Genomic DNA, 27,274 nt, shown 5'->3' with positions numbered 1-27,274 from the left:
AGCCATGGGCGCGAGGGGGCCGACTTTCAAAGCAACCTTTGCCGGCCTCCCGTGGGAGGGTGCCAATAGCGGCGGCGGCGGCGGGGGGGGCAATAGCGGGGGGGGGGGCCAACCGCCTCGCGGCACACCTGACCATGTCTCGCGGCACACTAGTGTGCCGCGGCACACCGGTTGAAAAACACTGGACTAGATGGACCATGAGATCTTTTTCTGCCATCAGACTTCTATGTTTCTATGTTTCTATGGATGTAAATATATTCTGACACTTAAAATCCCCCAAACTGGAAGTGGGTTTTAAATTCAATTGCCACCAGTTTGCACATTATCAAGCATGTGAACATGATGCTTCTGGTGAAGAAGCATCATGGGTGGATGTGAGGAGCCTCCCACCACCACCGCTACTGGTTCTAAGAACTGGTCCAAACTGGGTGGAAACCACTGCTGCCCCAAACCTTTAAGAAACATCGTCTCTTTTTTTCCTTGTATATACTGTATATTGGTTTGAGATGCCATTTTTCCTCTTAAGCTGTCTCAGACTCATTTTTTAAGAGAAGTTGGCCTTTTGCTCTTCTTACATTAACAATTTTCCTCTCCCAGAGCCATTACCTGTATTGCATTATTGCATTACTGCGGAGAGGGGCGGCATACAAATCTAAATAAATAAATAAATAAATAGATAAATAAATAAATTAAAAGCAGAGGACACTGAAACATAGAAAAACATAGAAACATAGAAGATTGACAGCAGAAAAAGACCTCATGGTCCACCTAGTCTGCCTTTATACTATTTACTGTATTTTATCTTAGGATGGATATATGTTTATCCCAGGCATGTTTAAATTCAGTTACTGTGGATTTATCTACCACGTCTGCTGGAAGTTTGTTCCAAACATCTACTACTCTTTCAGTAAAATAATATTTTCTCATGTTGCTTTTGATCTTTCCCCCAACTAACTTCAGATTGTGTCCCCTTGTTCTTGTGTTCACTTTCCTATTAAAAACACTTCCCTCCTGGACCTTATTTAACCCTTTAATATATTTAAATGTTTCGATCATGTTCCCCCTTTTCCTTCTGTCCTCCAGACTATACAGATTGAGTTCATTAAGTCTTTCCTGATACGTTTTATGCTTAAGACCTTCTTCCATAATCTTTGTAGCCCATCTTTGGACCCGTTCAATTTTGTCAATATCTTTTTGTAGGTGAGGTCTCCAGAACTGAAGACAGTATTCCAAATGTGGTCTCACCAGCGCTCTATACAGCGGAATGACAATCTCCCTCTTCCTGCTTGTTATACCTCTAGCTATGCAGCCAAGCATTCTACTTGCTTTCCCTACCACCTGACTGCACTGTTCACCCATTTTGACACTGTCAGAAATCACTATCCCTAAATCTTTCTCTTCTGAGAAAAATGATTCTTGGCATTTATGTTGATGAACCATATTCATTTCCACTTTATGTTGATTTTTTTTGTTTGCATCTTTTTTTTTCTTTTGGTGGGGCATGACTGTATGCTTTTGACTCTTGGGGCTAGGGCTGCCATAGAGAAGGCTCTACCCCTAGGTCCCACCAGCAGGCATTGCTTGGCTGATGGACCTGGAGAAGGCTGACTCTGTGCAATCTGACTGGCCTCCGGGATGCATAAGGTAGGAGACAGTCCCGTAGATAACCTGGTCCTAAGCCATGTAGAGCTTTATAGATCATGACCAACACTTTAAATTGAGTTTGGAGACCAATCGCCACTCAATGAAGCTCTGTGAGATATCTGTGAGATATCTCTATCCCTATCATCTCTATCATGTTTCCTATCTTATATATATATATTTAACCCTGAAATAAGCACTTGGCCTTAGTGCCATGCATTCAAAAGCCCGACTGAGCTTATTATCAGGAGTTGTCTTTATTTGGAGGGAAACTCTCTCTCTCTCTCTCTCTCTCTCTCTCTCTCTCTCTCTCTCTCTCTCTCTCTCTCTCTCTCTCTCTCTCTCTCTCCCTCCCTCCCTCCCTCTCTCCCTCCCTCCCTCCCTCCCTCTCCCCTCTCTCTCTCTGTGTCTGTGTGCCTGTGTGTAAAATATTACACAAACAAAAATATCTCTCCTTCTCCCTCTCTATCTCTTATTATTGTTATTTCTTTTTCTTTCTCTTTGCTAGCTCCTTCCTTCCAGCTTCTGCCAGCAGAATGGCTCCCAAAGAGTCTATCAGAAGGTAGATCCTTTTTCAGATGGCAAATGGCATTTCCTGGTAAAGATTGTGAATCACATGAGCTAATCAGATGAAGGAGCTGAAAGGAACAGCAGAGCAAATATTAATTACAATAAAATTGCATTTGTTGGCTCTTTGCATGCAATTATACTAACTGAACTGTTGGCATAATGCAATAAAGATGTCTGCAGAATTGGATTTCTACCTAAAGTGGCAGTTAACTCAGTCAGTGACCAGTTCTAATCCAAAAAGCATTTGTGGTAGAAGTGTTAGATGCATTAGTCTTAGATGTGACTTCAGCTGTCTAAGTGTTTTCCCCATGACTATATTACAATGCTCCCCATCCATCTTGGATTGGCAACAAACTATATAGACATAAAATCTGCTGTTCACATTGATGATTCTACTCCATCTTTATTGCCTTGGTTCCCAGTCTCTGCCAATCTGCCAACTTGCCTCCAAAATACTGGAATGCAAATACTAGCAGATTTTTGCAACTCTTAAGGCTGCCCTTGGATGGTGACAGAATAAGAAGGAAATGCTATTCTGATTCAGTTCTGCTGATAGTGACTCAATGCTGTCGCGATCATGGTCTGGGGACAAAATGAAAATAAAATCATGGAGGAACTGGTGAAAAATCATTTTGCCCAATGATAGAAACATAGAAGACTGACGGCAGAAAAAGACCTCATGGTCCATCTAGTCTGCCCTTATACTATTTTCTGTATTTTATCTTAGGATGGATATATGTTTATCCCAGGCATGTTTAAATTCAGTTACTGTGGATTTACCAACCACGTCTTCTGCAAGTTTGTTCCAAGGATCTACTACTCTTTCAGTAAAATAATATTTTCTCACATTGCTTTTGATCCTTTCCCCAACTAACTTCAGATTGTGCCCCCTTGTTCTTGTGTTCACTTTCCTATTAAAAACACTTCCCTCCTGAACCTTATTTAACCCTTTGACATATTTAAATGTTTCGATCATGTCCCCCCTTTTCCTTCTCTCCTCCAGACTATATAGATTGAGTTCATTAAGTCTTTCCTGATATATTTTATGCTTAAGACCTGATGATTATATAATAGCTAACTGGCCTAAGAATAGTGAGTGGTTAAAGGAGAATGATTCCTTTTTGGTAAAGGTTTAAGATGAAGAAGGAGATATTAGGAAATGCACAAAAAGTCAGCTCTTACTACAGAACCTCTGTGATGGACAGCCTGCCTTTTTGTAGAGACTACATGAAGTCAAGAATTGTTTCATCCAGGGTCAGGAATGCAGGTTTTGCTCTTAATGAAACAATAATCTCCAGAACTACAATAATATTCCTATTAATGGAGGGTGTTCTCCTTTCTGAAATGTGTCCTCTGGGGTTTCATGTGTGGCCCAATTTCAACTTCATGGCAGGGATGGGGGTGTAGCTATTGTCTTTTGGGAGTTTCTAGTGGCCACTGGGGGTTCTATCTCAGACATTGCCAGATTTGAGACCCTTTTTGTGAGTTTGGGGCCATAGGGATCAGTGGAAATGATTGCTCACTTTCTTTCCTTCCGGCAGTGTAAAAGCATCATTGTCCATACTCCTGGTCTCTGTGTGGACTGGCAGTGAAGTTCACAAGTTTTATAATTCTGGGGTTGATGCTTTTCCTCTCGGTCTGAGCTCTGAGGTTGAATGGGAATTCATGGATCTGGCCAACTTGTCCATGACTGTATTTACACAGTGGGTCTCACATTGTTCTGTCAAGCTCTCTGGTAGAATCCTCCCGAAAATGCACAGATACAATTTCAGACACACACACACACGTTTGAAAATTCAAAACAATGTTCTTTATACCGAAAATGCAAATAAACGAAGCACTCTTTTTGTATAGCAAAGAGCACTTGTTTCCAAACAAACTAGTAATTTGTACAAGTCCCTTATCAGTTCTGTGATACTTAGCTTGCAGCTGTGAGGCAATTCACAGTCCTTCTTCTTTCACAAAGTGAAACACACTTTGCTCTGGTTTAGATTCAAAGCGGGGGGAAATCAGCACACAAAAAGTCAAAGTCAGTAAAGCAGTCACGAAACACAACAATCAGATAATCCTCCACAATGGCCAAACCCACAGGTTGCTATTTATAGCAGCCTCACTAATTACCACAGCCCCACCCAACCACAGGTGACCTCATTTTCTTTGATAATAATCTCTCAGTTGTTGTTGCCTAAGCATCACTCTCCGCATGCGTGGCCGTATCATTAAATCTTGTTCCGAATCCAAGGAGGAGCTATATAATTGATCTCCTTCTGATCTGTCTGCCACACTCTCCTCCTCCCTGTCACTCATGTCTTCTTGGTCAGAGGAGCCTTCATCAGCAGATTCCACCAGGAGCAAAACAGGCCGGCAGCATGTGGATGTGTCCCCCACATCCACAGTCCTTGGGGCAGGAGCTGGGCCAGAGCTAACCACAACACACATCAACTCTGATTTTTACCTCCGGGCAGTGGCATCATGATCTGGGTTTGGGTAGACTGCCACCAGGCCTGTCTCATGGACATATCTCAGCTCCAACTCAATCCTGGCAAGATAGAGTGCTATGGGTTGTTACCCCCTCCAGGCCCAGATGAGCATATGTTCCAGGAACAGAGCTAGAGCTACAATTTGGGAATTCTCCTGAATCCTTGAATCCTGTTTTGAGGGACAGGTAGTAGCCATGCCTGGCGGAGGGGGTGTTTTGCACAAATCCATCCGATGTACCAATTGAGCCCTTTCACGAACCAGGAAGTCTTGCTTACAGTCATTCATGCTTTGGTCATTCCCCATTGGCATTACTGCAAAGATGCAATGGAGTTGCCCTCAAAGGCCACTTGGAAGCTATAACTGTCCAGAATGTAGGAGCACACACAGTTGATGGGTGCCCCTAGGTTTACCCATATAACACTCTGCTGTGCAAGCTGCACTGCCTCTCAGTTTCAATCCAGGTGTAATTCAAGCAACTGATTATTACCTTTAAGGCTCTGTAAGGAACCGGTTAGGTGCCACAAAGTGGGCCTTCTCTGGGTCCCGTCAACAAAACAATGTCGTTTGGCGGGGCCCAGGGGAAGAGCCTTCTCTGTGGCGGCCCCGGCCCTCTGGAACCAACTCCCCCCGGAGATTAGAATTGCCCCCACCCTTCTTGCCTTTTGTAAACTTCTTAAAACCCACCTCTGTCGTTAAGCGTGGGGGAACTGAGACATCTCCCCCTGCCTATGTAGTCCTAGTGCATGATATGACTGTATGTATGGTTTATTTATATATTGGGGTTCCTTGCTTTTAGATTTTTAAATGTATAATTGCTATCTTAGATTTTAATTATTAGATTTGTCAGTATATATTGTTTTTTGTCACTGTTGTGAGCCGCCCTGAGTCTGCGGAGAGGGGCGGCATACAAATCTAATTAATAATAATAATAATAATAATAATAATAATAATAATAATAATAATAAATTATCTGAGGGATTGCCTCTCCCTAAGGACAGGTACCCATCCTACCAGATCAGATAGGGTGGGAAAGTTCCTGTTTATCGCTTCCGTATGAACATTGCCATTTCACAGGATCTAGGAAAGCCACTGTCCTATGAAGTCCTATGATCCTTTTATTTGAAATTTACTTTTGCCCTCCTACTCTTCCATAAAGACGTGGCTTTCCGCCTAAACACTGGAATGGAATGAAGCAGATAAAAGAATTTCCTAAGGATGTTTGAAGTTTAACTTCAATGCCATGTTTTCAAAGTTAATGGTTTTAACAGATTTATACTTTACTTCTTTAAATTAATGTTTCAATTGACTGGATGCTGCCCAGAGTTCAGCATAAGATGGGCAGCTATATATACTGCTCAAAAAAAATATAAAGAGAACACTCAAATAACACATCCTAGATCTGAATGAATGAAATATTCTCAGTGAATAGTTTGTTCTGTACAAAGTTGAATGTGCACAACAGCATGTGAAATTTATTGTCATTCAGTGTTGCTTCCCAAGTGGATGGTTTGATTTCACAGAAGTTTGACTTTACTTGGAGTTATATTGTGTTGTTTAAGTCAGTGATTTTCAACCTTTTTTGAGCCGCGGCACATTCTTTACATTTACAAAACCATGGGGAACATTGAGGGGGGGGGGGGGCGCTAAAAAAAGTTTGGACAAAAAAATTCTCTCTTCCTACCTTTCGCTCTACAGTATTTCTCTCTCCCTCTTTCTCTCCCTCTTTCTTTTTCTCTCTCTCTCCATCCCTCTTTCTCTCTTCCTTCTTTCCTCTTTTTTGCTCTCTTTCTCTCTCCCTCCCTACTTCCCTCTATGTCTTTCTCTCTCCCACCTTCCCTCCCTCTCTTTCTCTCTCTCTCTCTTGCTTTCTTTCTTTCTCTCTCTTGCTTTCTTTCTCTCTTGTTCTCTTTCTCTCTTTCTTTCTTTCTTTCTTTCTTTCTTTCTCTCTTGTTTTCTTTCTCTCTCTTGCTCTTTCTTTCTCTCTCTCTTTCTCTTGTTTTCTTTCTCTCTCTGAGCTTCGCGGCACACCTGACCATGTCTCGCGGCACACTAGTGTGCCACGGCACACTGCTTGAAAAACACTGGTTTAAGTGTTCCCTTTATTTATTTATTTATTTTTTGAGCAGTGTACAGTGTTCCCTCGCTTTTCGCGGGGGATGCGTTCCAAGACCGCCCGCGAAAGTTGAATTTCCATGAATTAGAGATGCGGAAATAAATACACTATTTTTGGCTATGAACAATATCACAAGCCTTCCCTTAACACTTTAAACCCCTAAATTGCAATTTCCCATTCCCTTAGCAACCATTCAGATGATTGCTCACCATGTTTATTCATTAAAGTTTCTTTAAAAAAATATTTATTAAAGGCAGACGAAAGTTTGGCGATGACATATGACGTCATCGGGTGGGAAAAACCGTGGTATAGAAAAAAACCCGCAAAGTATTTTTTAATTAATATTTTTGAAAAACCATGCTATAGACTTTCCGCGAAGTTCGAACCCGCGAAAATCGAGGGAACACTGTATATGTAATAAAAAAGAAGGAGGGAGGGAGGAGGCTGGATGAGAAATTAGAACCAGGCTACAGAGGAATCAGAAGAGAGAACAGCACAGGAAAAAGGATGAGCAAAGCCACCCTTGAAAGCAATTAGCACAGCTACTTTGATTCAACAGCCCAGATCAAAATGGCATTAGTTTAAAACAGTGAGTGCCTCCTCAGCAGAGAAGCAAAATATACACCACAAAGAAATTTTAAAACCCCCCACAACCAGACAGTTCACTGCCTCTGTTTGACTGGCCTGCTCCCGTGCCTTCACACTCCTCTGACTCTTTGCTTTTGCTTTTTCTATTTGTCGGCTCAGATGATCTTTCTCACTTCTAATTAACAGAGGTCAGTTCTTTATTTAATCATTGTTCATGGCCACCCAACTTGCAAATTAAGAATTTTTCAGATTACATTTCCCTCCCACCCCCAAGGTCTGGGGTGTGGATGTTTCTAATATCCTGTGCAATGAGGGTTGACATACATGACTCATTTAACTTCTCTGCAATTTCCTTCACTGCCTTTGGTCTTCTTTTGCTCAACTAACAAAACCATTTAATTTCCACAGAGCAGAAAGACCCATTATATTCTTCATTACTATGCTTCTTCCCAGTCTCTCCATTTGACTGTTTATTGCAATGTAACAATATATTATACAGATATAGATATCTTCAGCCTTCCTGCAGATCCAGCATTGCAAACTTGAAGGCCATCTTCCCCGTTTCCTTCCATCATTAACCTCTTTCCAACTTATTGCGGGAAAAAGTTAATGTGCTAGGTCCCACTCCATTGCACACAGAGATGCCATTATGCAGGAACAACACAAATGAAAAGTTTCCTTCTTTACTGTGTTAGACAGTTTGTCTATTAAATTATTGAGATATGTTTTGTCTAGCTATTTGTCTGGGACACAATGTACAGTACATCCTTTTTTCCCCCAAGAATTAAATGACAAGTCTTTTTATTATTATAATGTCTCTAAGCAACAAAATTGGAATTAAGAAAATATCCATAGAAAACAAATAATAAGTAATTTAATTGCCTAGACCTACAATTACTTATTCATTACTTCTCGGCACTTTATTGGGATTGGGGTTGAGAATAAAGTATAAAACGTCCTCTCCTAAATATTGGCTTATGTGTGAAGGCATTGATATGACAAAATATGCTCAGCTGAAATTTTCTTACATGTCCTAAATTCATTTAAAAAGCTAGGCAGAGTTTTACAGGTACAGTGGTGCCTCTACCTAAGAACGCCTCTACTTACGAACTTTTCTAGATAAGAACCATGTGTTCAAGATTTTTTTGCCTCTTCTCAAGAACAATTTTCCACTTACAAACCTGAGCCTCTGAACCGGAACCGGAAAAGGCAGGGAGAAGCCTCCGTGGAGCCTCTCTAGGAATCTCTTGGGAGGAAATAGGGCATCCACCCTCCCTGTGGTTTCCCCAATTGTATGCATTATTCGTTTTTTCATTGATTCCTATGGAGAAAATTGTTTCTTTTACAAACTTTTCTACTTAAGAACCTGGTCAGGGAGCAAATTAAGTTCGTAAGTAGAGGTACCACTGTACATCTAAAGTATCTTCATCTCCTCCCCCCATGTGATATGCACATGGCTGCATTGTACAGTGGTAGAAGCTGAAGTAGAGTGTGTCTGACTCAACACACACAATGTTTCTTTTTCCTTTTTCTTGCAACCTTGGCCTTCAACTACTCTCACATTCCACATAATCCCTGGAAGTTCACTGAGCACAGATTCTTGGTTTGCCATTTATGATTATACGAATCCCAGCGACCAGTTAGGTCCCACAGAGTGGGCCTTCTCTGGGTCCCGTCAACTAAACAATGTCGTTTGGCGGGGCCCAGGGGAAGAGCCTTCTCTGTGGAGGCCCCAGCCCTCTGGAACCAACTCCCCCCGGAGATTAGAATTGCCCCCACCCTCCTCGCCTTTCGTAAGCTCCTTAAAACCCACCTCTGCCATCAGGCATGGGGGAACTGAGATACTCTTTCCCCCTAGGCCTTTACAATTTATGCATGGTATGTTTGCTTGTAGATATGATTAGTTTTAAAATAAGGGGTTTTTAGTTGCTGTAGTATTGGATTTACATGCTGTTTTTATTATTGTTGTTAGCCACCCCGCATCTACGGAGAGGGGTGGCATACAAATCCAATAAAAATAAATAAATAAATAAATAAATAAATAATAAATGATGCAAAATTAATTTCCTCCTGCATTCCCAGGGTGTTCTCCTGTCTATATAATCTGATGCCTTTTTTATGGGCAGTCCCACTTCATGTTGAGACCAATAAGTGTGAGATCATTCAGTTTGAATGTTAATAGGAAGAGGCTGGATTAGATTAGTATCTTCTGGCTACGGTATTGGGAAAAAGGCATCATGTGTCTAGGAAAGTTTATGCCACCAAAAAAGGCATACTAAGTAATAGCGTTTCAAAGTTATGTTATGTTTTTCCTGGGATGGGGAAGGTCTGTTAGAGAATGGTTTTTGCCAGGTAGTATTAGGTTCAAGCAATATGTAATTATGTGATGTGTTTTCTAATCTTAATAAAAGCTTTCCTTGAATAAATCTCTTTAATTAACTGTTGGCTCAGAAGTACTTATGTTAATATATTTAGACCTATGAAGCACAGTTAAGATGCCTGCTGCTGTTCTCCTTATAGTAGCGCGCTCACATTTTTGAGCAGCGAAATTGCTTTCTACTCCCGCTGAATGTCTCCTCTCCCTGTAGGTCAGATTAAGTTTTCTAAAATTAATCTTAAAATACTTACAGTTGTTTAAGCAACTCTGTACATTAGGCATGCTCTATTTTGCAAGATGTGGCAGATGTTGAGCGGGAGTGCCAGATAGTTGTTATTAACTCTGATAGCTCCATGGAAGTCCTGATGCTGAGAGGCAATCTGGTGAAAGGGGGGGAGGCTGTTGTAGGACACCATATGGGTAAAGCATTGCTTTAAAGTTTGACTTACTACTTTTGTTAAAGAATCTGGTAGAAGCAATTCCAGTCCCGTTTTGCCAGTCTCAAGTGTGGCTTGGTAGAAATAAAGACAGAGTCCAGGTATTTGCCTCGATAATTTGTCCCATAGGTCCCAGCGACTGACAAGGTCCCACAGGGTTGGCCTTCTCCAGGTCCTGTTGGCTAGAGAGTGTCGGTTGGCAGTGCTGTGTGGGAAGGCCTTCTCTGTGGTGGCACCAGTTTTATGGAACCAGCTGCCCCCAGAGGTCCGTACTGCCCCCACCTTACTGGCCTTCTGGAAAGCCATGAAAACATGGGGCCATTGAGCAATATGGTACCAACTACATACGGCCAAAAAGATATGAATGGCTTTTATTTTCTTTTTTAATGGGCTTTTAGCTGTTTTTATATTGTTTTTAGATATTATACGCCACCAAGAAGGAGTTGGGTGACCTATTAATTAGATAAATAAATAATACGTACCCATTTTTTCAGCTGGATAATGACATATCTCTCAAAGCAAGAGGGAACCCTAAACATACTGTGACATGTATATGCTTGCCAAGTTGTCTACTTCATTATACAGAGAAGCTGTCATTCTCTAGATAAGATAAAGAAGCACAGAAATAGCCAACCCTCCCTTGATGGCATTCCAAGGACATTGGGTGGTACCTCAGGGATACTGAGTATTTCCTGTGGAAATTTCCATGTCCCTGAAGCCCTGCTGAGGTAACAATGACAAGTACACATTGTTCTCTCAAGGCTGTCATTAGAATTATGAGATTCCTGATCAATGGGTGGGCCGGGTGCAACTTGGTTTGTTCCAATATAAATAATTATGTTTTTACATTGCCTCTCTTAGTCTCTGCGAGTGATTTTTTGACAGCTGAGAATTACATGAATAGATTTCAAAAGGGGACTGCTGTGCTAGTATATTGCAATATCTTGTAACTTTGATTCTTGGCTACTTGCTTTTTCAATATGTTGAGGTGAGAGGGGAGTTGTTAACCAGCTGCTCTTCATCAGCAACATGTTCCTGGGCTTTCTTTAATTCCAGGACATATTTCTTCCAGATGTTTGGTGATATCTGCAATATAAATCATGTGAAGCTGGTTAAGACATATAGGGTGCAGTGTTAATTCTTAAAGCTTATAAGTGATGTAAATTATGAGGATTGACTCCAAGGGAACAAATCATTATAACATCTACCTGAAACTGAAATTAATTTTAAGTCACTTTGTGGAAAATAGTACTTTTCTCTTGCAGACATGCATGAATACATATATTTATCAAGTACGTTTGTATAAAGCCAATCATCTGAAATTTATTGATGTTTATTTAAAAAAACCAACAGTTAAAATATCAACAATAATACAGTTACAAGTTAAAGTATCTATAGTATACATTGAATAATTCATAATTAAAAATGTCATAATCCTAATAATATTTTTTGCATTTTTTTATTTTTCTCCACATTACACACACACACACACACACACACACACACACACACACACACACACATATATATATATATATATATATGTAGATTGTTCTGAGTTCGGGTTTTGCCCCATGTAATATTTTGAGTGTCTATGCACGGGGCAAAACCCGAACTCAGAACAATCTACATACATATACCCGTGAAAATCTACGAAAACATATATATATATATATATATATATATATATATATATATATATATATATATATATATATATATATATATATATATAACATATATATATAACATATATATATAACATATATATATAACATATATATATATATATAACATATATATATATATATATATATATATATATATATGTAGATTGTTCTGAGTTCGGGTTTTGCCCTGTGTAATGTTTTGCATGTCTATGCGACGTTTCGGTGAAATCACATTCACCATCTTCAGGCTGGAGTTCCAATCTTTGTGTTGTTGTAAATGGAATATATATATATCACATGTTTTTTTTCTGAATTTGAAAATTATATATTTGTTTTCGTAGATTTTCACGGGTACAGGTATGACGGTCTTGGTATATTCGGGTTCGCCTTAGAACAAGGACAGAAACACCAGCCTGAAGATGACGAGTGGGACCTCGTCAAAACGTCACCAGAAATTTCCAAATCCTACACGGGAAGAAACCCGAATATTACAAGACCGTCATATATATATATATACAAGGCCGAAATGGGACCATCCTAGTCTCCCTTAATTTTAAAAATTCCAGCTAAAAAAAACATTTGACACATATATATATATTTGTTTTCGTAGATTTTCACGGGTATATGTATGTAGATTGTTCTGAGTTTGGGTTTTGCCCCGTGTAATATTTTGAGTGTCTATGCGACGTTTCGGTGAAATCACATTCACCATCATCAGGCTGAAGTTTTAAGCTTCGTGCTGTTGTAAATATGGAATGTTTGCAACTGCCATTTCTTCCTTATATATAGTGTTAGGGGTGGAGATTTGGTTTGAATGTAGCAAATAGATTGGGTGTCTATGTTTTAGTGATTTGATTGGTTGGTGGAATCACAATTACTTGAAGGATTGACATGGTGATTATTATGAAATGTTTTTTTGTTTAAGGCTGGTTTCCAAATCTCTGGTAGGCGGGACGTATCATCTCTTTTGTTTATGCAGAGGGGGTGTTTCTCAATCTCTATTGCTTCCATAGTAATTCTTCTATATAAATTTTCTGTTTTGGAAAGTAATTTAGTTTTTTCAAAGTCAATTTCGTGCCCTGTTTTTTTAATGTGCTGGACAAAGGAGGAAGTCTTTTCTTCTTTTTTAACTGCATTCTTATGTTCTGCAATGCGTGCGCTCACTCTTCGATTGGTTTGTCCAATGTATGTGGCTGCACATGTTTTGCAAGGGATTTCATAGATTCCTTGGTGTTCTAGTCGGATTTTATCTTTTGGGTTCCTTAGGATGTTTCCTATTTTTTGGTTAGTGACAAATGAAGTTTTGATCTTATGCTTGTGCAGAATTTTACTAATTTTGTCTGGGGTGCCCTTGATGTAAGGAAGGAGGGTGGTACCATTATCCTGTTCTTGACTAGAACACCAAGGAATCTATGAAAGCCATTGAGATAGAAAAACATCCCCAAAATATGAACAAGCAGGATGATACCTCCCGCTTACCAGACATCTGGAAACCAGCCCTCAAACGTATCCCAGCCATAGAAACCAGACTCAGAACACACATTGTAAAACAATCAAGTAGCCTGCAAGTTCCAACTACTCAGGATATCACACCTAATCTACAACCATTAACTAATCAGCATACCTCAGCTACATCAACGAGCCCAGATGTTACGCCACTGACTCACCAGGAAGTTTCTACACAACAGGCAATTGCTGAGCCATCAGACCACACCCAGCCACCAGTATTTATAGAAGGAAGGCAGCTCAGGTCTCACAGTGTTCGCCTTAGAACAAGGACAGAAACACCAGCCTGAAGATGACGAGTGAGACCTCGTCGAAACGTCACCAGAAATTTCAAAATCCTACACGGGAAGAAACCCGAATATACCAAGACCGTCATACCTGTACCCGTGAAAATCTATGAAAACAAATATATATATAGATAGATAGATAGATGATAGATAGATAGATAGATGATAGATAGATAGATAGATAGATAGATACATACATACATACATACATACATACATACATACATACATATATATATATATATAATATTAGTATCCAATAAACCAACATCATTATCCAATTGCCCGTCTATTTCCCCCTTATCATATCATGTCACTCCCCTCTCTTACCTCCCTGCTTTTTCTGTACCTACTTTCTTCTTCTTTGGCTTTTTCCTATTTTCCTCTTCTTCCTTCCTCTAACTGAAAGGATCCTGGAAGTCTTCTAGTTCCTGACCATGGTTGGAGATCCTATACCAGTGATGTCGAACCTATGGCACGGGTGCCATAGGTGGCACGGGGAGCCATATCTGCTGGCACGCGAGCTATTGCCCTAGCTCAGCTCCAATGTGCATGTGTGCATGGGTCAGTTGATTTTTTGCTTGCACAGAGGCTCTGGGAAGGTGTTTTGGGATTCCAAGGAGCCTCTGGGGGATGGGAGAGGTTGTTTTACCCTCCCCTGGCCTTTGGAGCCTTAGGGAGAGCAAAACACAAGCCTACTGGTCCCACCAGAAGTTGGGAAACAGGCTGTTCCTGCGCTTCATAGGGCCTCTGGGGGCGGGGAAAGCTGTTTTTTCCTAATTATGGGTGTGGGCACTCATAATAGCACATGCACACGCTCTTTTGGCACCGGAGGGAAAAAAGGTTCACCATCACTGTCCTACTATGCCAGATAAATGACTATTCAATCTCTTCTTGAACTTCCAGTGATGGAGCAATCACAACTTCTGGAGGCAAGCCATTCCACTAATTAATTGTTCTCACTGTCAGGAAATTTCTTCTTAGTTCTAAGTTGGATCTCTCTTTAATAATCTTCCTTCTGTTATTTCTTGCCCTGCCCTCAGGTGCTTTGGAGCCCCTCAATACTGGAAAAATGCTATCATATCTCTCCTAATTTCTCTCTTTCTTAGACTAGACTTACTAAGTCCTTCAGTCATTCAGCATATAGTTTAACCTCTAAACCCCTTATGTTGTTGTTCTTCTCCGAATTTTTTCTAGGGTTTCCATTTTTATTTTTATTTTTGGTATTGTGGTAAACAGAATGGGACACAGTATTCTACGTGTAGTCTCACCAGTACAGTATAAAGTGGTACAATCACTTTATGTGATCTTGAAACTATCTCTCTGTTGAAAATAAGATCCTCTTACATAGCATGATTTGCAGTTTTATGGGAGGTAATGTTTTGTTCTGATTATTCCTTCATTCCTGCATTGGCAGCATTACATAAAGGGGTTCTACACAAAATTGTGGCGTCAGGGGGTATTCTGCTACAGTGGACATACAACGAGGTTTTCAGCAGGAAAAAGGAAGAGATTTGAGTTTTGTTGGAAGATAATCTTTGTATGGCAAATGAACCCAAAATGAGACTTCTTTATATTCAATATTAACAAGGAAGGATAAAGTTTGATATACTTTATCAGTTGCTGTAAACATGAAAGCAAGTGAAATGTAGGATGTAAGAGTCCATTGTTTCAATGGACTCTTACATCCTAAAATATCAGATTTTTTTTTTAATTGTGAGATTGAATAACTTGGATGATAGAAAAGCTCATCACCTAGAAGTTTCCTGATATCACAATCCACTGAAGACTTTGCAGAGTTGGAACGAATATAGCTTATTAGCTGGCTGCAATATTTCTCTGGCTGAAATCTACAATTTCTAAGTGATAAATTGCATCAGCTTTAATCCCCTTAAAAAGTACATGTTGCCAGGGCTGATTATAGGAGCAAACCACTGAAATGCTGGGCTCATTTCTATTCAGCTGCTCAACTTTCTGTTCAACAGATGATACAAATAATCCAAATAATTTGTCTTTTTTTCATGTTGCCAAGACCTTAGTGATATAGTGTATTTGTGTGTAGATGCCATGAGGTAATGTGAAAACTTTTTGCCCAGTGGACAAATAATGTCCTATGACTGTTTACGGTAAAACTTGTGAATGAAAAAATAACATCTTATATAGCAGGAATCATATATAGAAATCATGCTTGGAGCCATAAAAAGGCCAACAGATCCAAACAAAGTGACAGTAGAGAATCCTTACTTGAAGTGTATTTTTTGTTGGATAGCAATTTGCACTTGGATTTTTCAGAATTACGCTTAACTGCAAGACAATCACCCCCTTTTTGCTGTATTAGTATTTCTTCTGAACAGTGAGCAATTGATTATATCCAACAATGTGGTTTAAATTTGTAGGCTTGCTTCAGATAACGGGTTTATCCAATTGATGTATCTCTCTGTTCTGCAATACAGAACAAAAGGAAACACATTCATTTGCCAATGCAATGCAGAACAGCGTTATGTTGTCTCCAGATGGAAAATGCTACACCAGAGTCTCTGGAGCTAGTTGAAGGGGTTCCATTTCATCACGGGTTCTTTCATCTATGGAGATCAAAAGCTAGGCTGTAAACTGAATTACCTCCAAACATGTAGCAACCTATAGAAACTATTCTGTAAGCTGTTTTAATGGCTTGTGTGTGACACCCTGCAAATTTCCTTTCCTCGGTTCTTGGAGAGACGAGTGGAAAAAAATCAATAATACACAAAACAGAAATATTGATTTTTACTGGAAATGACTTCTTCCTTCTCCAAAGTATCGTGGGCTGTGTTTAAAGGAGTATTGGATATTTGATATGCTTAAAGCTTCAGGCAAATGCTATATTTAATAAAGCTTTTAGATCAATGTGGATTCTATGTAAATTTCTTGGTAGAGAGAAAGTGAATTAAATCAATCTGTGGCATACTTCATACTTATATTCAAACTAAGATATACATTTCATTATGTGTGTGCGTGTGTGTGTTTTCGTAAATTTTCACAGGGATAGGTATGTGGGTCTTGGCATATTCGTGTCTTTTCCCATGTAATAGAATCCTGGCGACCTTTCAATGAGGTCCCACTCATCATCTTCAGGCTGGTGCTTTAGACTTTGTGCTCAGGTGAACAAAACAAAAGCCGAAAGCACCAGCCTGAAGATGACGAATGGGACCTCCAAAATGTCACCAGGATTCTCTGAACCTTACATGAGAAGAAACCCGAATATGCCAAGACCTACATACCTAAACCCATGAAAATCTTCTTGAACTTGCAACCTTTGCCTTGCGAGGCAGAGAATTAACCTCTAGGCTACAGTATCCAATCCCTTCAGCTCTGTACCAGGGAAGGGTTACATGTTTTTTGTGTCGAATCACCCTGGTATATTGAAGGAACATCACAGCTCCTTTTTTGCCTCTTGGCCCAACCCAGGGCCATTTCCAAGGCAGTTAACTTATTCATAACCGACAAACTATATTCTGTATGTGTCACATGTTTTTGCTGAATTTGAAAATTAAGGGAGACTAGGATAGATCTATTTCTATCTATATATAAATGTCCTAAAAATGTGAGTTCCAGGTGTATTTATAAATGAAGAGGCAACAACCATAGCGATCTCTGGAACGCTAAAAATTAATTAAAAACTACTAAAATTAACTAAGCTTTCGTTAGTCCTCTACTAATGTCGTCAGAGTGTTAAAATCCCCATTGAAGACGGTGATCCCCACAAAAGATATACGCAAAAGATAAAGAAGGAACAGCAACTCCACCTGTTTATATGACTAAGCTAGCAACGGCTAAGCTAATTACAGTAGGGAAGTAAGGGCATGGGCCTATGACGCAGGCAGTGAGAAAAGTGAGCAGCATCATATAAAATCAACTGTCTTCAATGGGGATTTTAACACTCTGACGACATTAGTAGAGGACTAACAAAAGCTTAGTTAATTTTAGTAGTTTTTAATACATTTTAAATGTACCGGAAATCACAATGGCTGTTGCCTCTTCATGTGTGTATTTGTATGTTTGTGTGTAGTTAAATTTCATAAGGGGATGACCACTACTAATATTTTGAAATAATTAGTACAAATAATTGGATATAGTTCCTAACATTCTTTATACATTATATTTCTTATGTCTGATTATCTGTCTTGATGATACATCTGGCATAAAAAGTGTTGTAAGTTCTTTCAGGCTTGAAGGTCACATATATTTAGGAGTACAGGTTTGTGAATACAAAGTGGTGTCACGCATCTTTTAGCACATTCTTACTTTATGTTTGGGCACCAATTAGCAGTGTCATAAAAACTATGAAGAATTAAGCAATGTCAGACTTAGAATGTAAAGGATAAGCTCATGATATAGAAAACTCATTAAACAACAATTAAACTGTCCTTATTTCTTAATGAGACATGGGGATAAATCTTCACAGTTCAATTTTTCCTGTTTAATCTTCTCTCTTGCTGTATGGTTTTTCTCTTTTCTTTAAAAAAAAATCTTTTCTCAAGGTCACTTGCTACCACTTGAGGGAGCATGTTTAATTTTTCACCAGAGATAACGCAACTGTTTCTTAATATTCCTGGTATAGACTTTTGCTTGCTCATTTTATTTAACATATGCTCTGTTGCAGCTGGTCTAAACCTATTGGGACAGAAAAGTGTTAAAACTTCAAGATTGTTGGCAGGATATCCCTCTGTTTTTCTGATTTGCAATTAAACAGAGGAGCGGGAATTTCAGTGAGAGCGCTATACTTTTCAAAAAAGATTAAGTTGGCTGGAAAAGGTTCAAATAAGGAATGTACTTCGGAATCTTTACTCCATTAATATGAAAATCTTGGATTCTTCCACACAGTTTCTCATTCTTTCCCTTGAGGCATTATGAAACCAGGGACATCAGGAATGCCTTTGACATCTCACTGAAGGGTAATGCAAAGCTTCATTTATATTACAGATCAGGATTACATCCTTCTTAGCTGGATGCTATAAGCAATCTTGCTACAGCATAAGGCTATCACATAGAAAGTATATGACAAATTGTCGCCTTCAGCTCTAATACTTATTTGAGGAAATTATTAACCACCACATTAACATCAGTTGCCCCATGGCATCGGAGTCATGAAATCCTGGCTTCTAGGTCTTCAAAATATGGACAGCTTAGTTTCAATGGAAAAAAGAATGGATTCGATGTTAAGAAAAACACAGAGGATGCAATAATTAGAATATATAGACCATGTACTGTCATTGTAGCAGTTTCTAAGATCCATTGGGTTCACTTTGAATGTGCTAAAATGATTTCACTGCTATATCATAATGAGTCGCTATATAGGACAGGCCTAAGTCAGTGCAACAAAAAATTCAGCCTAAGAATGGAATTCTAAAGTGTTCTGTCGGGCTCTCTGGTAGACTCCTCCCAAAAATTCACAGGTACAAATTTCAGACACACACACGTTTGAAAATTCAAAACAATGTTCTTTATAATGAAAATTCACTTAACCTAAACCCTCTTTTGGTATAGCAAAGAGCACTCGTCTCCAAACAAACTGGTAATTTGTACAAGTCCCTTATCAGTTCTGTGATACTTAGCTTGCAGCTGTGAGGTAATTCACAGTCCTTCTTTCACAAAGTGAAACACACTTTGCTCTGGTTTAGTTTCAAAGCGGGGGGAAATCAGCACACAAAAAGTCAAAGTCAGTAAAGCAGTCACGAAACATAACGATCAGATAATCCTCCACAATGGCCAAACCCACAGGCTGCTATTTATAGCAGCCTCACTAATCATCACAGCCCCAAGGAGGAGCTAGATAATTGATCTCCTTCTGAGCTGTTTGCCACACACTCCTCCTCCCTGTCACTCATGTCTTCTTGGTCAGAGGAGCCTTCATCAGCAGATTCCACCGGGGGCAAAACAGGCCTGCAGCATGTGGATGTCTCCCCCACATCCACAGTTTTTGGGGCAGGAGCTGGGCCAGAGCTAACCACAACACTAAAGGTTACAAATTCTTCTTGTTTTTCTGTCCTATGGACTTTATTTCTCATTTCTGGAAGCAGATGTGTGTACAGAAAAGTTTCAAGCCTTCACATTAAGATAAACGTCCTGAAAGTGGTTAATTTATTATCATTAGATCAGTTCTCCAAGAAGGGCAAAATAATAAACATATACTTATCACATAATTTTCAATAAGTTCCTAAAAAATTTAGGGCACCCATTTTGTCCATTAATGTTTCAGGTATATTTTTTAAAGTGTGGCATGTAAAATTTGGTATATCCATTGGATCTGTGGATTGAAAAAGATATGCAGTAATGTGCATTTTTTCATCCTTGATTTTGAAGTTTTTATCATACCCTTTTATTAGCAAAATCAATGAAATAGCATAACACAATCAAAATAATACAAAAACCCTCAATAAAGTACAGTCCAGTTCTACATTCAGGTTTTCTGAAAATAAATTCTACTGAATTCTACTGAATTTCATTTGAAATGAACACTTTAAAGTCTCTTCAGATTTTGGAAATCTGTATACTGAGCCTACCAATTATTCTTTTGATATATGACATGGAACTGTTCTTACTTGAATGTGAATACTATTTCCCCCACAATCGGGAAATCTGCTTTATTTGGGACCCAGATCACAGGGAATGCTGCATTTGCATTCAAATAAATATGATTATAATTCCTTTTCAGAATTTGCAACTGAACTTGTGAAAGTCTGGGAGAAAAAGGGACATTCTCAAGCCATTTTCAAGCATTCAGCTGAACTTTAAAAATTTTTAAATGCGAGTCACAATGGAGGGGGAAACCCAAATCACACAAATATAGCTAACAGCAATTGCAATTAAGTTTTAATTGCTTTATGGTATCATTTTTCTCCATCAGTATGAATTAGGAACTAATAATTTTTTATCTGTAGATTTTACATTAACTGGGGAGCATTAAGGGAAGATTCTTGTGGTACGAAGGATAGACTTAACTATATTAGAATTGAATCTGTTGTGTACCTCTACTCCGTTCTCTCTTCTTCCCGTCTTCTCTCTGTGCTTTTTTTTTACTCTATATCTATTGAAGATACTCAGTCCTTATTGAGTTCCTTTGGGATTATCTCTCATTTTTGTTTGTTTCCTACAAATATTTTTTCTCTTCAAACCTCAAAGTTCTCCCACGTTTGTTCTACTAGCAAATCTATTCTGCATTTGCTTTGGAGGAAAGAAAGCTTTTTCATTAACCAATGAAAAATGAACATTTTGTAATTGTCCAGGTGTTTTTTGTTTGTTTAGAAGTGTATGTATGTTTTTCTATCTTCTTTTTTGTGTATTACAAATATTGCAAATATGTCAATGTATATACAGTGATACCTTGTCTTACAAACTTAATTGGTTCCGGGACGAGGTTCTTAAGGTGAAAAGTTTGTAAGACGAAACAATGTTTCCCATAGGAATCAATGGAAAAGTGATTAATGCGTGCTAGCCCAAAATTCACCCCTTTTGCCAGCCGAAGTGCCCGTTTTTGTGCTGCTGGGATTCCCCTGAGGCTCCCCTCCATGGGAAATCCCACCTCCGGACTTCTGTGTTTTTGCGATGCTGCAAGGGAATCACAGCAGGAGAATCACAGCATCGCAAAAACGAGCGCTTCGCTGGCAACGGAAGTCCGGAGGTGGGGTTTCCCAGCGAAGGGAGCATCAGTGAAATTGCAGCATCACAAAAACACAGAAGTCCGGAGGTGGTGTTTCCCATGGAGGGGAGCCTCAGGGGAATCCCAGCAGCGCAAAAACGGGTACTTTGCTGGCAATAGAAGTCCGGATGCCGGGCATCCCAGCGGTGGCAGTGGGTTTGTAAGGTGAAAATAGTTTGTAAGAAGAGGCAAAAAAATCTTAAACCCTGGGTTTGTATCTCGAAAAGTTTGTATGATGAGGCGTTTGTAAGATGAGTTATTACTGTATTTTCTTGATTATGCTTTTTAAAACAAATTAATAAAAATTACTTAAAAGAAAAAAAGAAAAATGAACAATGAACTACTAACCAGAGCATACAAAACATTTGCCAGACCAATTCTTGAATACAGCTCACCTGTATGGAATCCTCACTGCATAACAGACAGCGACCGATTAGGTTCCACAGAGTGGGCCTCCTCCGGGTCCCGTCAACTAAACAATGTCGGTTGGCGGGCCCCAGGGGGAGAGCCTTCTCTGTGGCGGCAGCGACTCTCTGGAACCAACTCCCCCCGGAGATCAGAACTGCCCCTACTCTTCCTGCCTTCCGTAAACTTCTCAAAACCCACCTTTTCCGTCAGGCATGGGGAAACTAAACATCTCCCCCTGGGCCCGCTGAATTTATACATGGTATGCTTGTGTGTGTGTATGTTAGTATAGGGTTTTTTTAAAAAACTTTTAATATTTTAATTAATTGGATTATGTATTGGATTGTTTTTCACTTGTTGTGAGCCGCCCCGAGTCTTCGGAGAGGGGCGGCATACAAATCCAAATAATAAATAAATAAATAAATAAATTTGAAGGAGTCCAGAAATACTTCACAAGAAGAGTCCTCCACTTCTCCTCACGCAACAAATTACCTTACTCCTCCAGACTTCAATTACTATGTTTAGAAAATGTACAGCTACGCCACCTCCGAACTGATTTAACTGTTGTTCATAAAATCATACATCACACTGTGTTCCCTGTTGGTGACTACTTCACCTTTAACAACAACAACACAAGAGCATGCAATAGATACAAACTTAATGTAAATCGTTCCAAACTAGACTGCAGAAAATACGATTTCAGCAATAGAGTGGTCAATGCCTGGAATTCACTACCGGACTCTGTTGTTTCTTCCCCCAACCCCAAAATCTTCAACCTTACATTATCTACAATAGACCTCTCCCCTTTTCTAAGAGGTCTGTAAGGGGCGTGCATAAGTGCACCTTTGTGCCTACTGTTCCTGTCCTATTGTGTTTTTATCTTTTCTATCTCTACTTTATCCTTATATTATATTAAACATACTACAATACAATACTATATTTGTATGGCAAATAAAAATAAATAAAAAATAAAATAAAATAAAAAATAAATAAGAGTATATCAGGCAGGGATTGCTACTTACCTCTGCTACTGGTGTGATACACATGCAGCTTCGGGTCACCGGCGTGCGTTCCAGCGATATTTTGGGGTGTTTTTTTTACTTTCGCGCATGCGTAGAAGCAAAAAATTGCCAAATCTCATGCATGTGTGCATCCCCAAAATCCACTGGGACGTTCTGCATGCATGCCAGAGACACAAAGCTGTGCACGCAGCTCCATTTTCACTACCGGTGCACAGTGTGGCTCATACCAGGTAGCAACCCAATACTGGAATACATGGCATATTGAAATAATTGAATGTGAAGTTTATTTCTTTAAAGAGGCTCATGTAGATGGCGTGCAGCTGAAGATATTAACTGCCACCTATTGGATACTGAGGATATTCTTGCACGTGTCTCTTTCAGATACTTGGGTGTTTAATACCTGTGGTGCAACTGGATCACAAGGGCCTACTCAGACCCAGTGCAATGATGCCTATAGGATCTCTAATTTCAGTGTACTGGTAGGAACAGATGAACATTTTCCTGGTGTCCAGATATGGAGGGTTCCTGCAGCCAATATATACAGGTGAGCTTTCTTTTACTTATTCATTGAAACATTGATATCCTATTCTTCAGCCCTAAAATGTTCCAATATATACTGTGTACCAGTATATATATATATATACCGGTACACAGTATATATTTTGAAAGTGATGTGGAAAGACAAGAGGAGGAAGAAAAACTGAAAGGTACTGAATTACAATCTATTTGTTTCTTACAACAGTTAAAAAATGAGCTGGCAGAACATCTGCAGAGTTTGATCTCTAAAATCTATTTCCCTTAAACTTTGCTAAGCCTTGAAACATGAAAAAATGAAGAAACTAAGAAATTTCACCATCACCTTCAAACGGCAAAACTGGATTTTATCAATTATTTCAGGGACTAGAAAGAAAGAAAGAAAAATCCTTACTCCTGAAAAATGTAAAGTGAACTAATGACCCTAGATTTTATCCTTGGCCAGTTCCATTTAAAAGAGCTTACCGGTAATTAGTCTGTTGTGTAGATGAGCCCATGTTTAAGAGGTATGATTAGCAATTACAATTGGAGCAGGTATGAAATGGCATAAGGAACTCTCATATCTGTGTTGTAGTATGAGTAGAGCAGTAAATCAGTTTAAGGAGACAATTGTGCAGAGTTAAATCTGACACTAGTCTAGTCTTATGGGAGTGGTAGCACAGTATCCAAGGATACCATAACACATGGCAATTCCAAGAAATATTTTTCATAATAATTAAATAAATATTTAAAGCTTATAGTATAATCCAGTGTAAGAATTTAGGAGATGACCAAAATAGAAACATAGAAACATAGAAGACTGGCGGCAGAAAAAGACCTCATGGTCCATCTAGTCTGCCCTTATACTATTTCCTGTGTTTTATCTTAGGGTGGATATATGTTTATCCCAGGCATGTTTAAATTCAGTTACTGTGGATTTAGCAACCACGGCTGCTGGAAGTTTGTTCCAAGGATCTACTACTTTTTCAGTAAAATAATATTTCCTCATGTTGCTTTTGATCTTTCCCCCAACTAACTTCAGATTGTGTCTCCTTGTTCTTGCAACAGTTCACTGAGAACTCTCCAAAGTTTTCTTTTTTAATAGCTTTGTAGTTTTCTGCAGTTTTCTCCTTTTCTCTATTTGTATTTATGGGGAGGAGGAGTTGTCAGATTCGCTATTTCACAACAGTTGATGACTTCTGGTTTAGAATTTCTAGATATCAGTGAATAGTGAAACTACCAAAGGGCTGCCAACCTGAGGAAGTCCTAAGTGTTGCCCAGAATCCAATGTCAAGTGTATAATTGTTACACGGTTTAGAAACACAATTATAATGTTACTATGTTCAACCTATTTGTAGGTTAAAAATTGCCAAGATAATCACATTTGGGGTTTTTCAAAGAAATGAAAGCACTGCATTATTTAAAAAAACATTTGAAAAATTAGAAGATTGACATAGGCATGTGTGATTCAGTTTATTCCTAAACTCTGCCATTTCCACGTGAGTTCATAGTAGTTGATCCTACCTGTGATATTTAACTTTGGCTTTCTTTTTCCAAAATATACCTATTTGTTGTACTCATACAATACAAAACATAATTTGAAAATATATGTACAGGTATTTTCTATAGCCATATTTTTGAACTTCAAACTGTATCATCAAATTCTAAATTTTTAAACCAAACTGTACAGAAAATGAAATCTTGCCTAACATCACCAAGGAGTACCAAATGTTGCAAAGAGATCTGCACTGAGATGTAAGGAGTATTTTAATGGCTTAATTTTACTTATGTAATTTATTAAATATATTTTTATTAAGAACTTTAATTAGAACAATAAAATTTATACAAAGTAAACATAGAAAAAGGGAAGAGAGTGGGGAAAAGAGTGAAAGTGCAGGAAAAAAAGAATAAGAAAAAAAGAATAATGTAGAAAAGGAAAAGAATATATAAAGAAGTGACTTACAACCTTCAAAACAGGTATGAACAACTATACCATGTTTTCCCCAAAATAAGCCCTATTCTGAAAATAAGTCCTAGTTTGATTTTTACACATGCTCCTGAATATAAGTCTCCCCCCTAAAATAAGCCCTAGTTAAGATCCCACCCACTTCACTGCACCTGGTCGCACAAGGTGGGGTGAGGCACATGAGTAAAATCAAGCTGGGGCAGGATGTGGATGGAGCTGCCCCACATCCCCACACCCTCTTACCTTATGATAGTTTCACCCAGGCCTCCCACTCCCCAACACCTGCCTCACCTTGCTGGCCCACTTATTCTGTGGCCGCTTGCCACTACTTGCATGTGTTGCCCCCCAGCCTCTATTTCACCTTTAGGAGGTCTTCAGGAAAGGCTTCTGCAGCTGAGAAATGAGCTCCAGATTGATGTGAATGGGACACCCACCTCCCGGCCTGTTTTTCCCATCTAGAAAAGCTTCTGATGGCAAAACAAAGACCAGGGATGCCACACACAAAGTGGTGATAAGTGCCGGCAGAAGAAGTGGGCTGTCAGTGGCCACAGGCAGTGGGCTCCTACTGGATGGGGCTGTCAGTGCTGCCTCGGCAATGTTAAACCGTGGAAACGACATTCCCTGAAAATAAGACCTAATACCTCTTTTGGAGACACAGTTTTCCATATCATCCTCTTGGTTTATCATTTCTATGAGGGTTATCCAGAAAGTCAGTTTACAAGGCATGTAGCTCTCGTGGGAAATGTTTGCAGGGGAAGTTGGTATTACTATCATGTAGTGGGAACCCAGCGGAAGCGAACGAGCAATGCCAGTGGTCATTAGATCATCGACTGGCATTGTGGTGAAGGTTAGAGATGAGCATCCTCATTCTGTTTCCCTCCAAGCACTGTAATACGCTACCTGAATGCTAAGGGCATGAACGTTGCTGCGATGGGTGCTCAAGATTTTTCTCCCCGATTGCTCAGTTTTGAATTTTTTGGCTGATGGAGAATGGGGATGGCACCACTAAACCAAAATACCTTTGGGACTGCCTTCTGCCTCATGAATCCCAGCGGCCGATTAGGTCCCACAGAGTTGGCCTTCTCCAGGTCCCATCGACTAAACAATGTCGTCTGGCGGGACCCAGGGGAAGAACCTTCTCTGTGGCGGCCCTGGCCCTCTGGAATCAACTCCTCCCCAGAGATTAGGACTGCCCCCACCCTCCTTGCCTTTCGAAAGCTCCTGAAGACCCACCTATGTCGCAGGCATGGAATAATTGATATACCCCAAGCTATTGTGGTTTTGTGTATGGTCTGTTAGGTTGTATGATTGTTTTTCTTTTTTATAATAAGGGTTTTAAATTGTTTTTTAACATTGGAGAGGGGCGGCATACAAATCTAATAAAGTATTATTATTATTATTATTATTATTATTATTATTATTATTATTATGTTGTTGTTGTTGTTGTTGTTGTATTGTTGTTGTAAGCCACTCCGAGTCCTCGAAGAGGGGCGGCATACAAATCTAATAAATTGTTGTTGTTGTTGTTGTTGTTGTTATTATTATTATTATTATTATTATTATTATTATTATTATTGATCAACATTTGCTCTCTGGAGTATGGTGATAAGCCCAAATTTCATCTCCTGTCTCTATACAGTTGAGAAAAGTCTCGCCTTCAATCTCAAAATGGTCAAGAAATTCTCAGGTGACACTGACTGTCAATTTTGTGCGCTTCAGTAAGCATCTTGGGCACCCATTGCAGCAGCTCATTCACTTCTGCTGGCTTCCCGCTACAAGATAGTAATACCAACTTCCCCCACAAACATTCCCTGTGAAAGTTCCATGCTTGTAGCCTTCCTTTCTGGACAACCTTCGTAGTTCCCTTTCAATTTTTAAAATTTCAACTTGGTTCTTATGTATATCCAGTAAATCATCCTTTTTCAAATCATTCCCATGTGCTGTTTCCATTTTTCAATACTTTCTCTGTCTTTCAGATAAAATTTGCTCCTTATCTGTCATTCCTTCATTAATATATTTTAGA

General features: G+C 39.3%; 1 protein-coding gene across 1 annotated transcript in view; it reads left to right on the top strand.

Annotated features, from left to right (window-relative positions):
• Positions 1-27,274, top strand: part of ALK (ALK receptor tyrosine kinase) — a 169,957-nt gene that overhangs the window by 42,459 nt on the left and 100,224 nt on the right. The window contains exon 4 of the mRNA XM_070734303.1: positions 23,154-23,316. Within this exon, the coding sequence (XP_070590404.1) occupies positions 23,154-23,316 (163 nt within the window). The remainder of the gene's footprint in view (positions 1-23,153; positions 23,317-27,274) is intronic.

This window comes from Erythrolamprus reginae, chromosome 1 (assembly GCF_031021105.1).
Source record: "Erythrolamprus reginae isolate rEryReg1 chromosome 1, rEryReg1.hap1, whole genome shotgun sequence".
Lineage (NCBI taxonomy): Eukaryota > Metazoa > Chordata > Lepidosauria > Squamata > Dipsadidae > Erythrolamprus > Erythrolamprus reginae.
The sequence above is the reverse complement of the archived record's forward strand: the minus strand, read 5'-3'. Positions and strand labels throughout refer to the sequence as shown.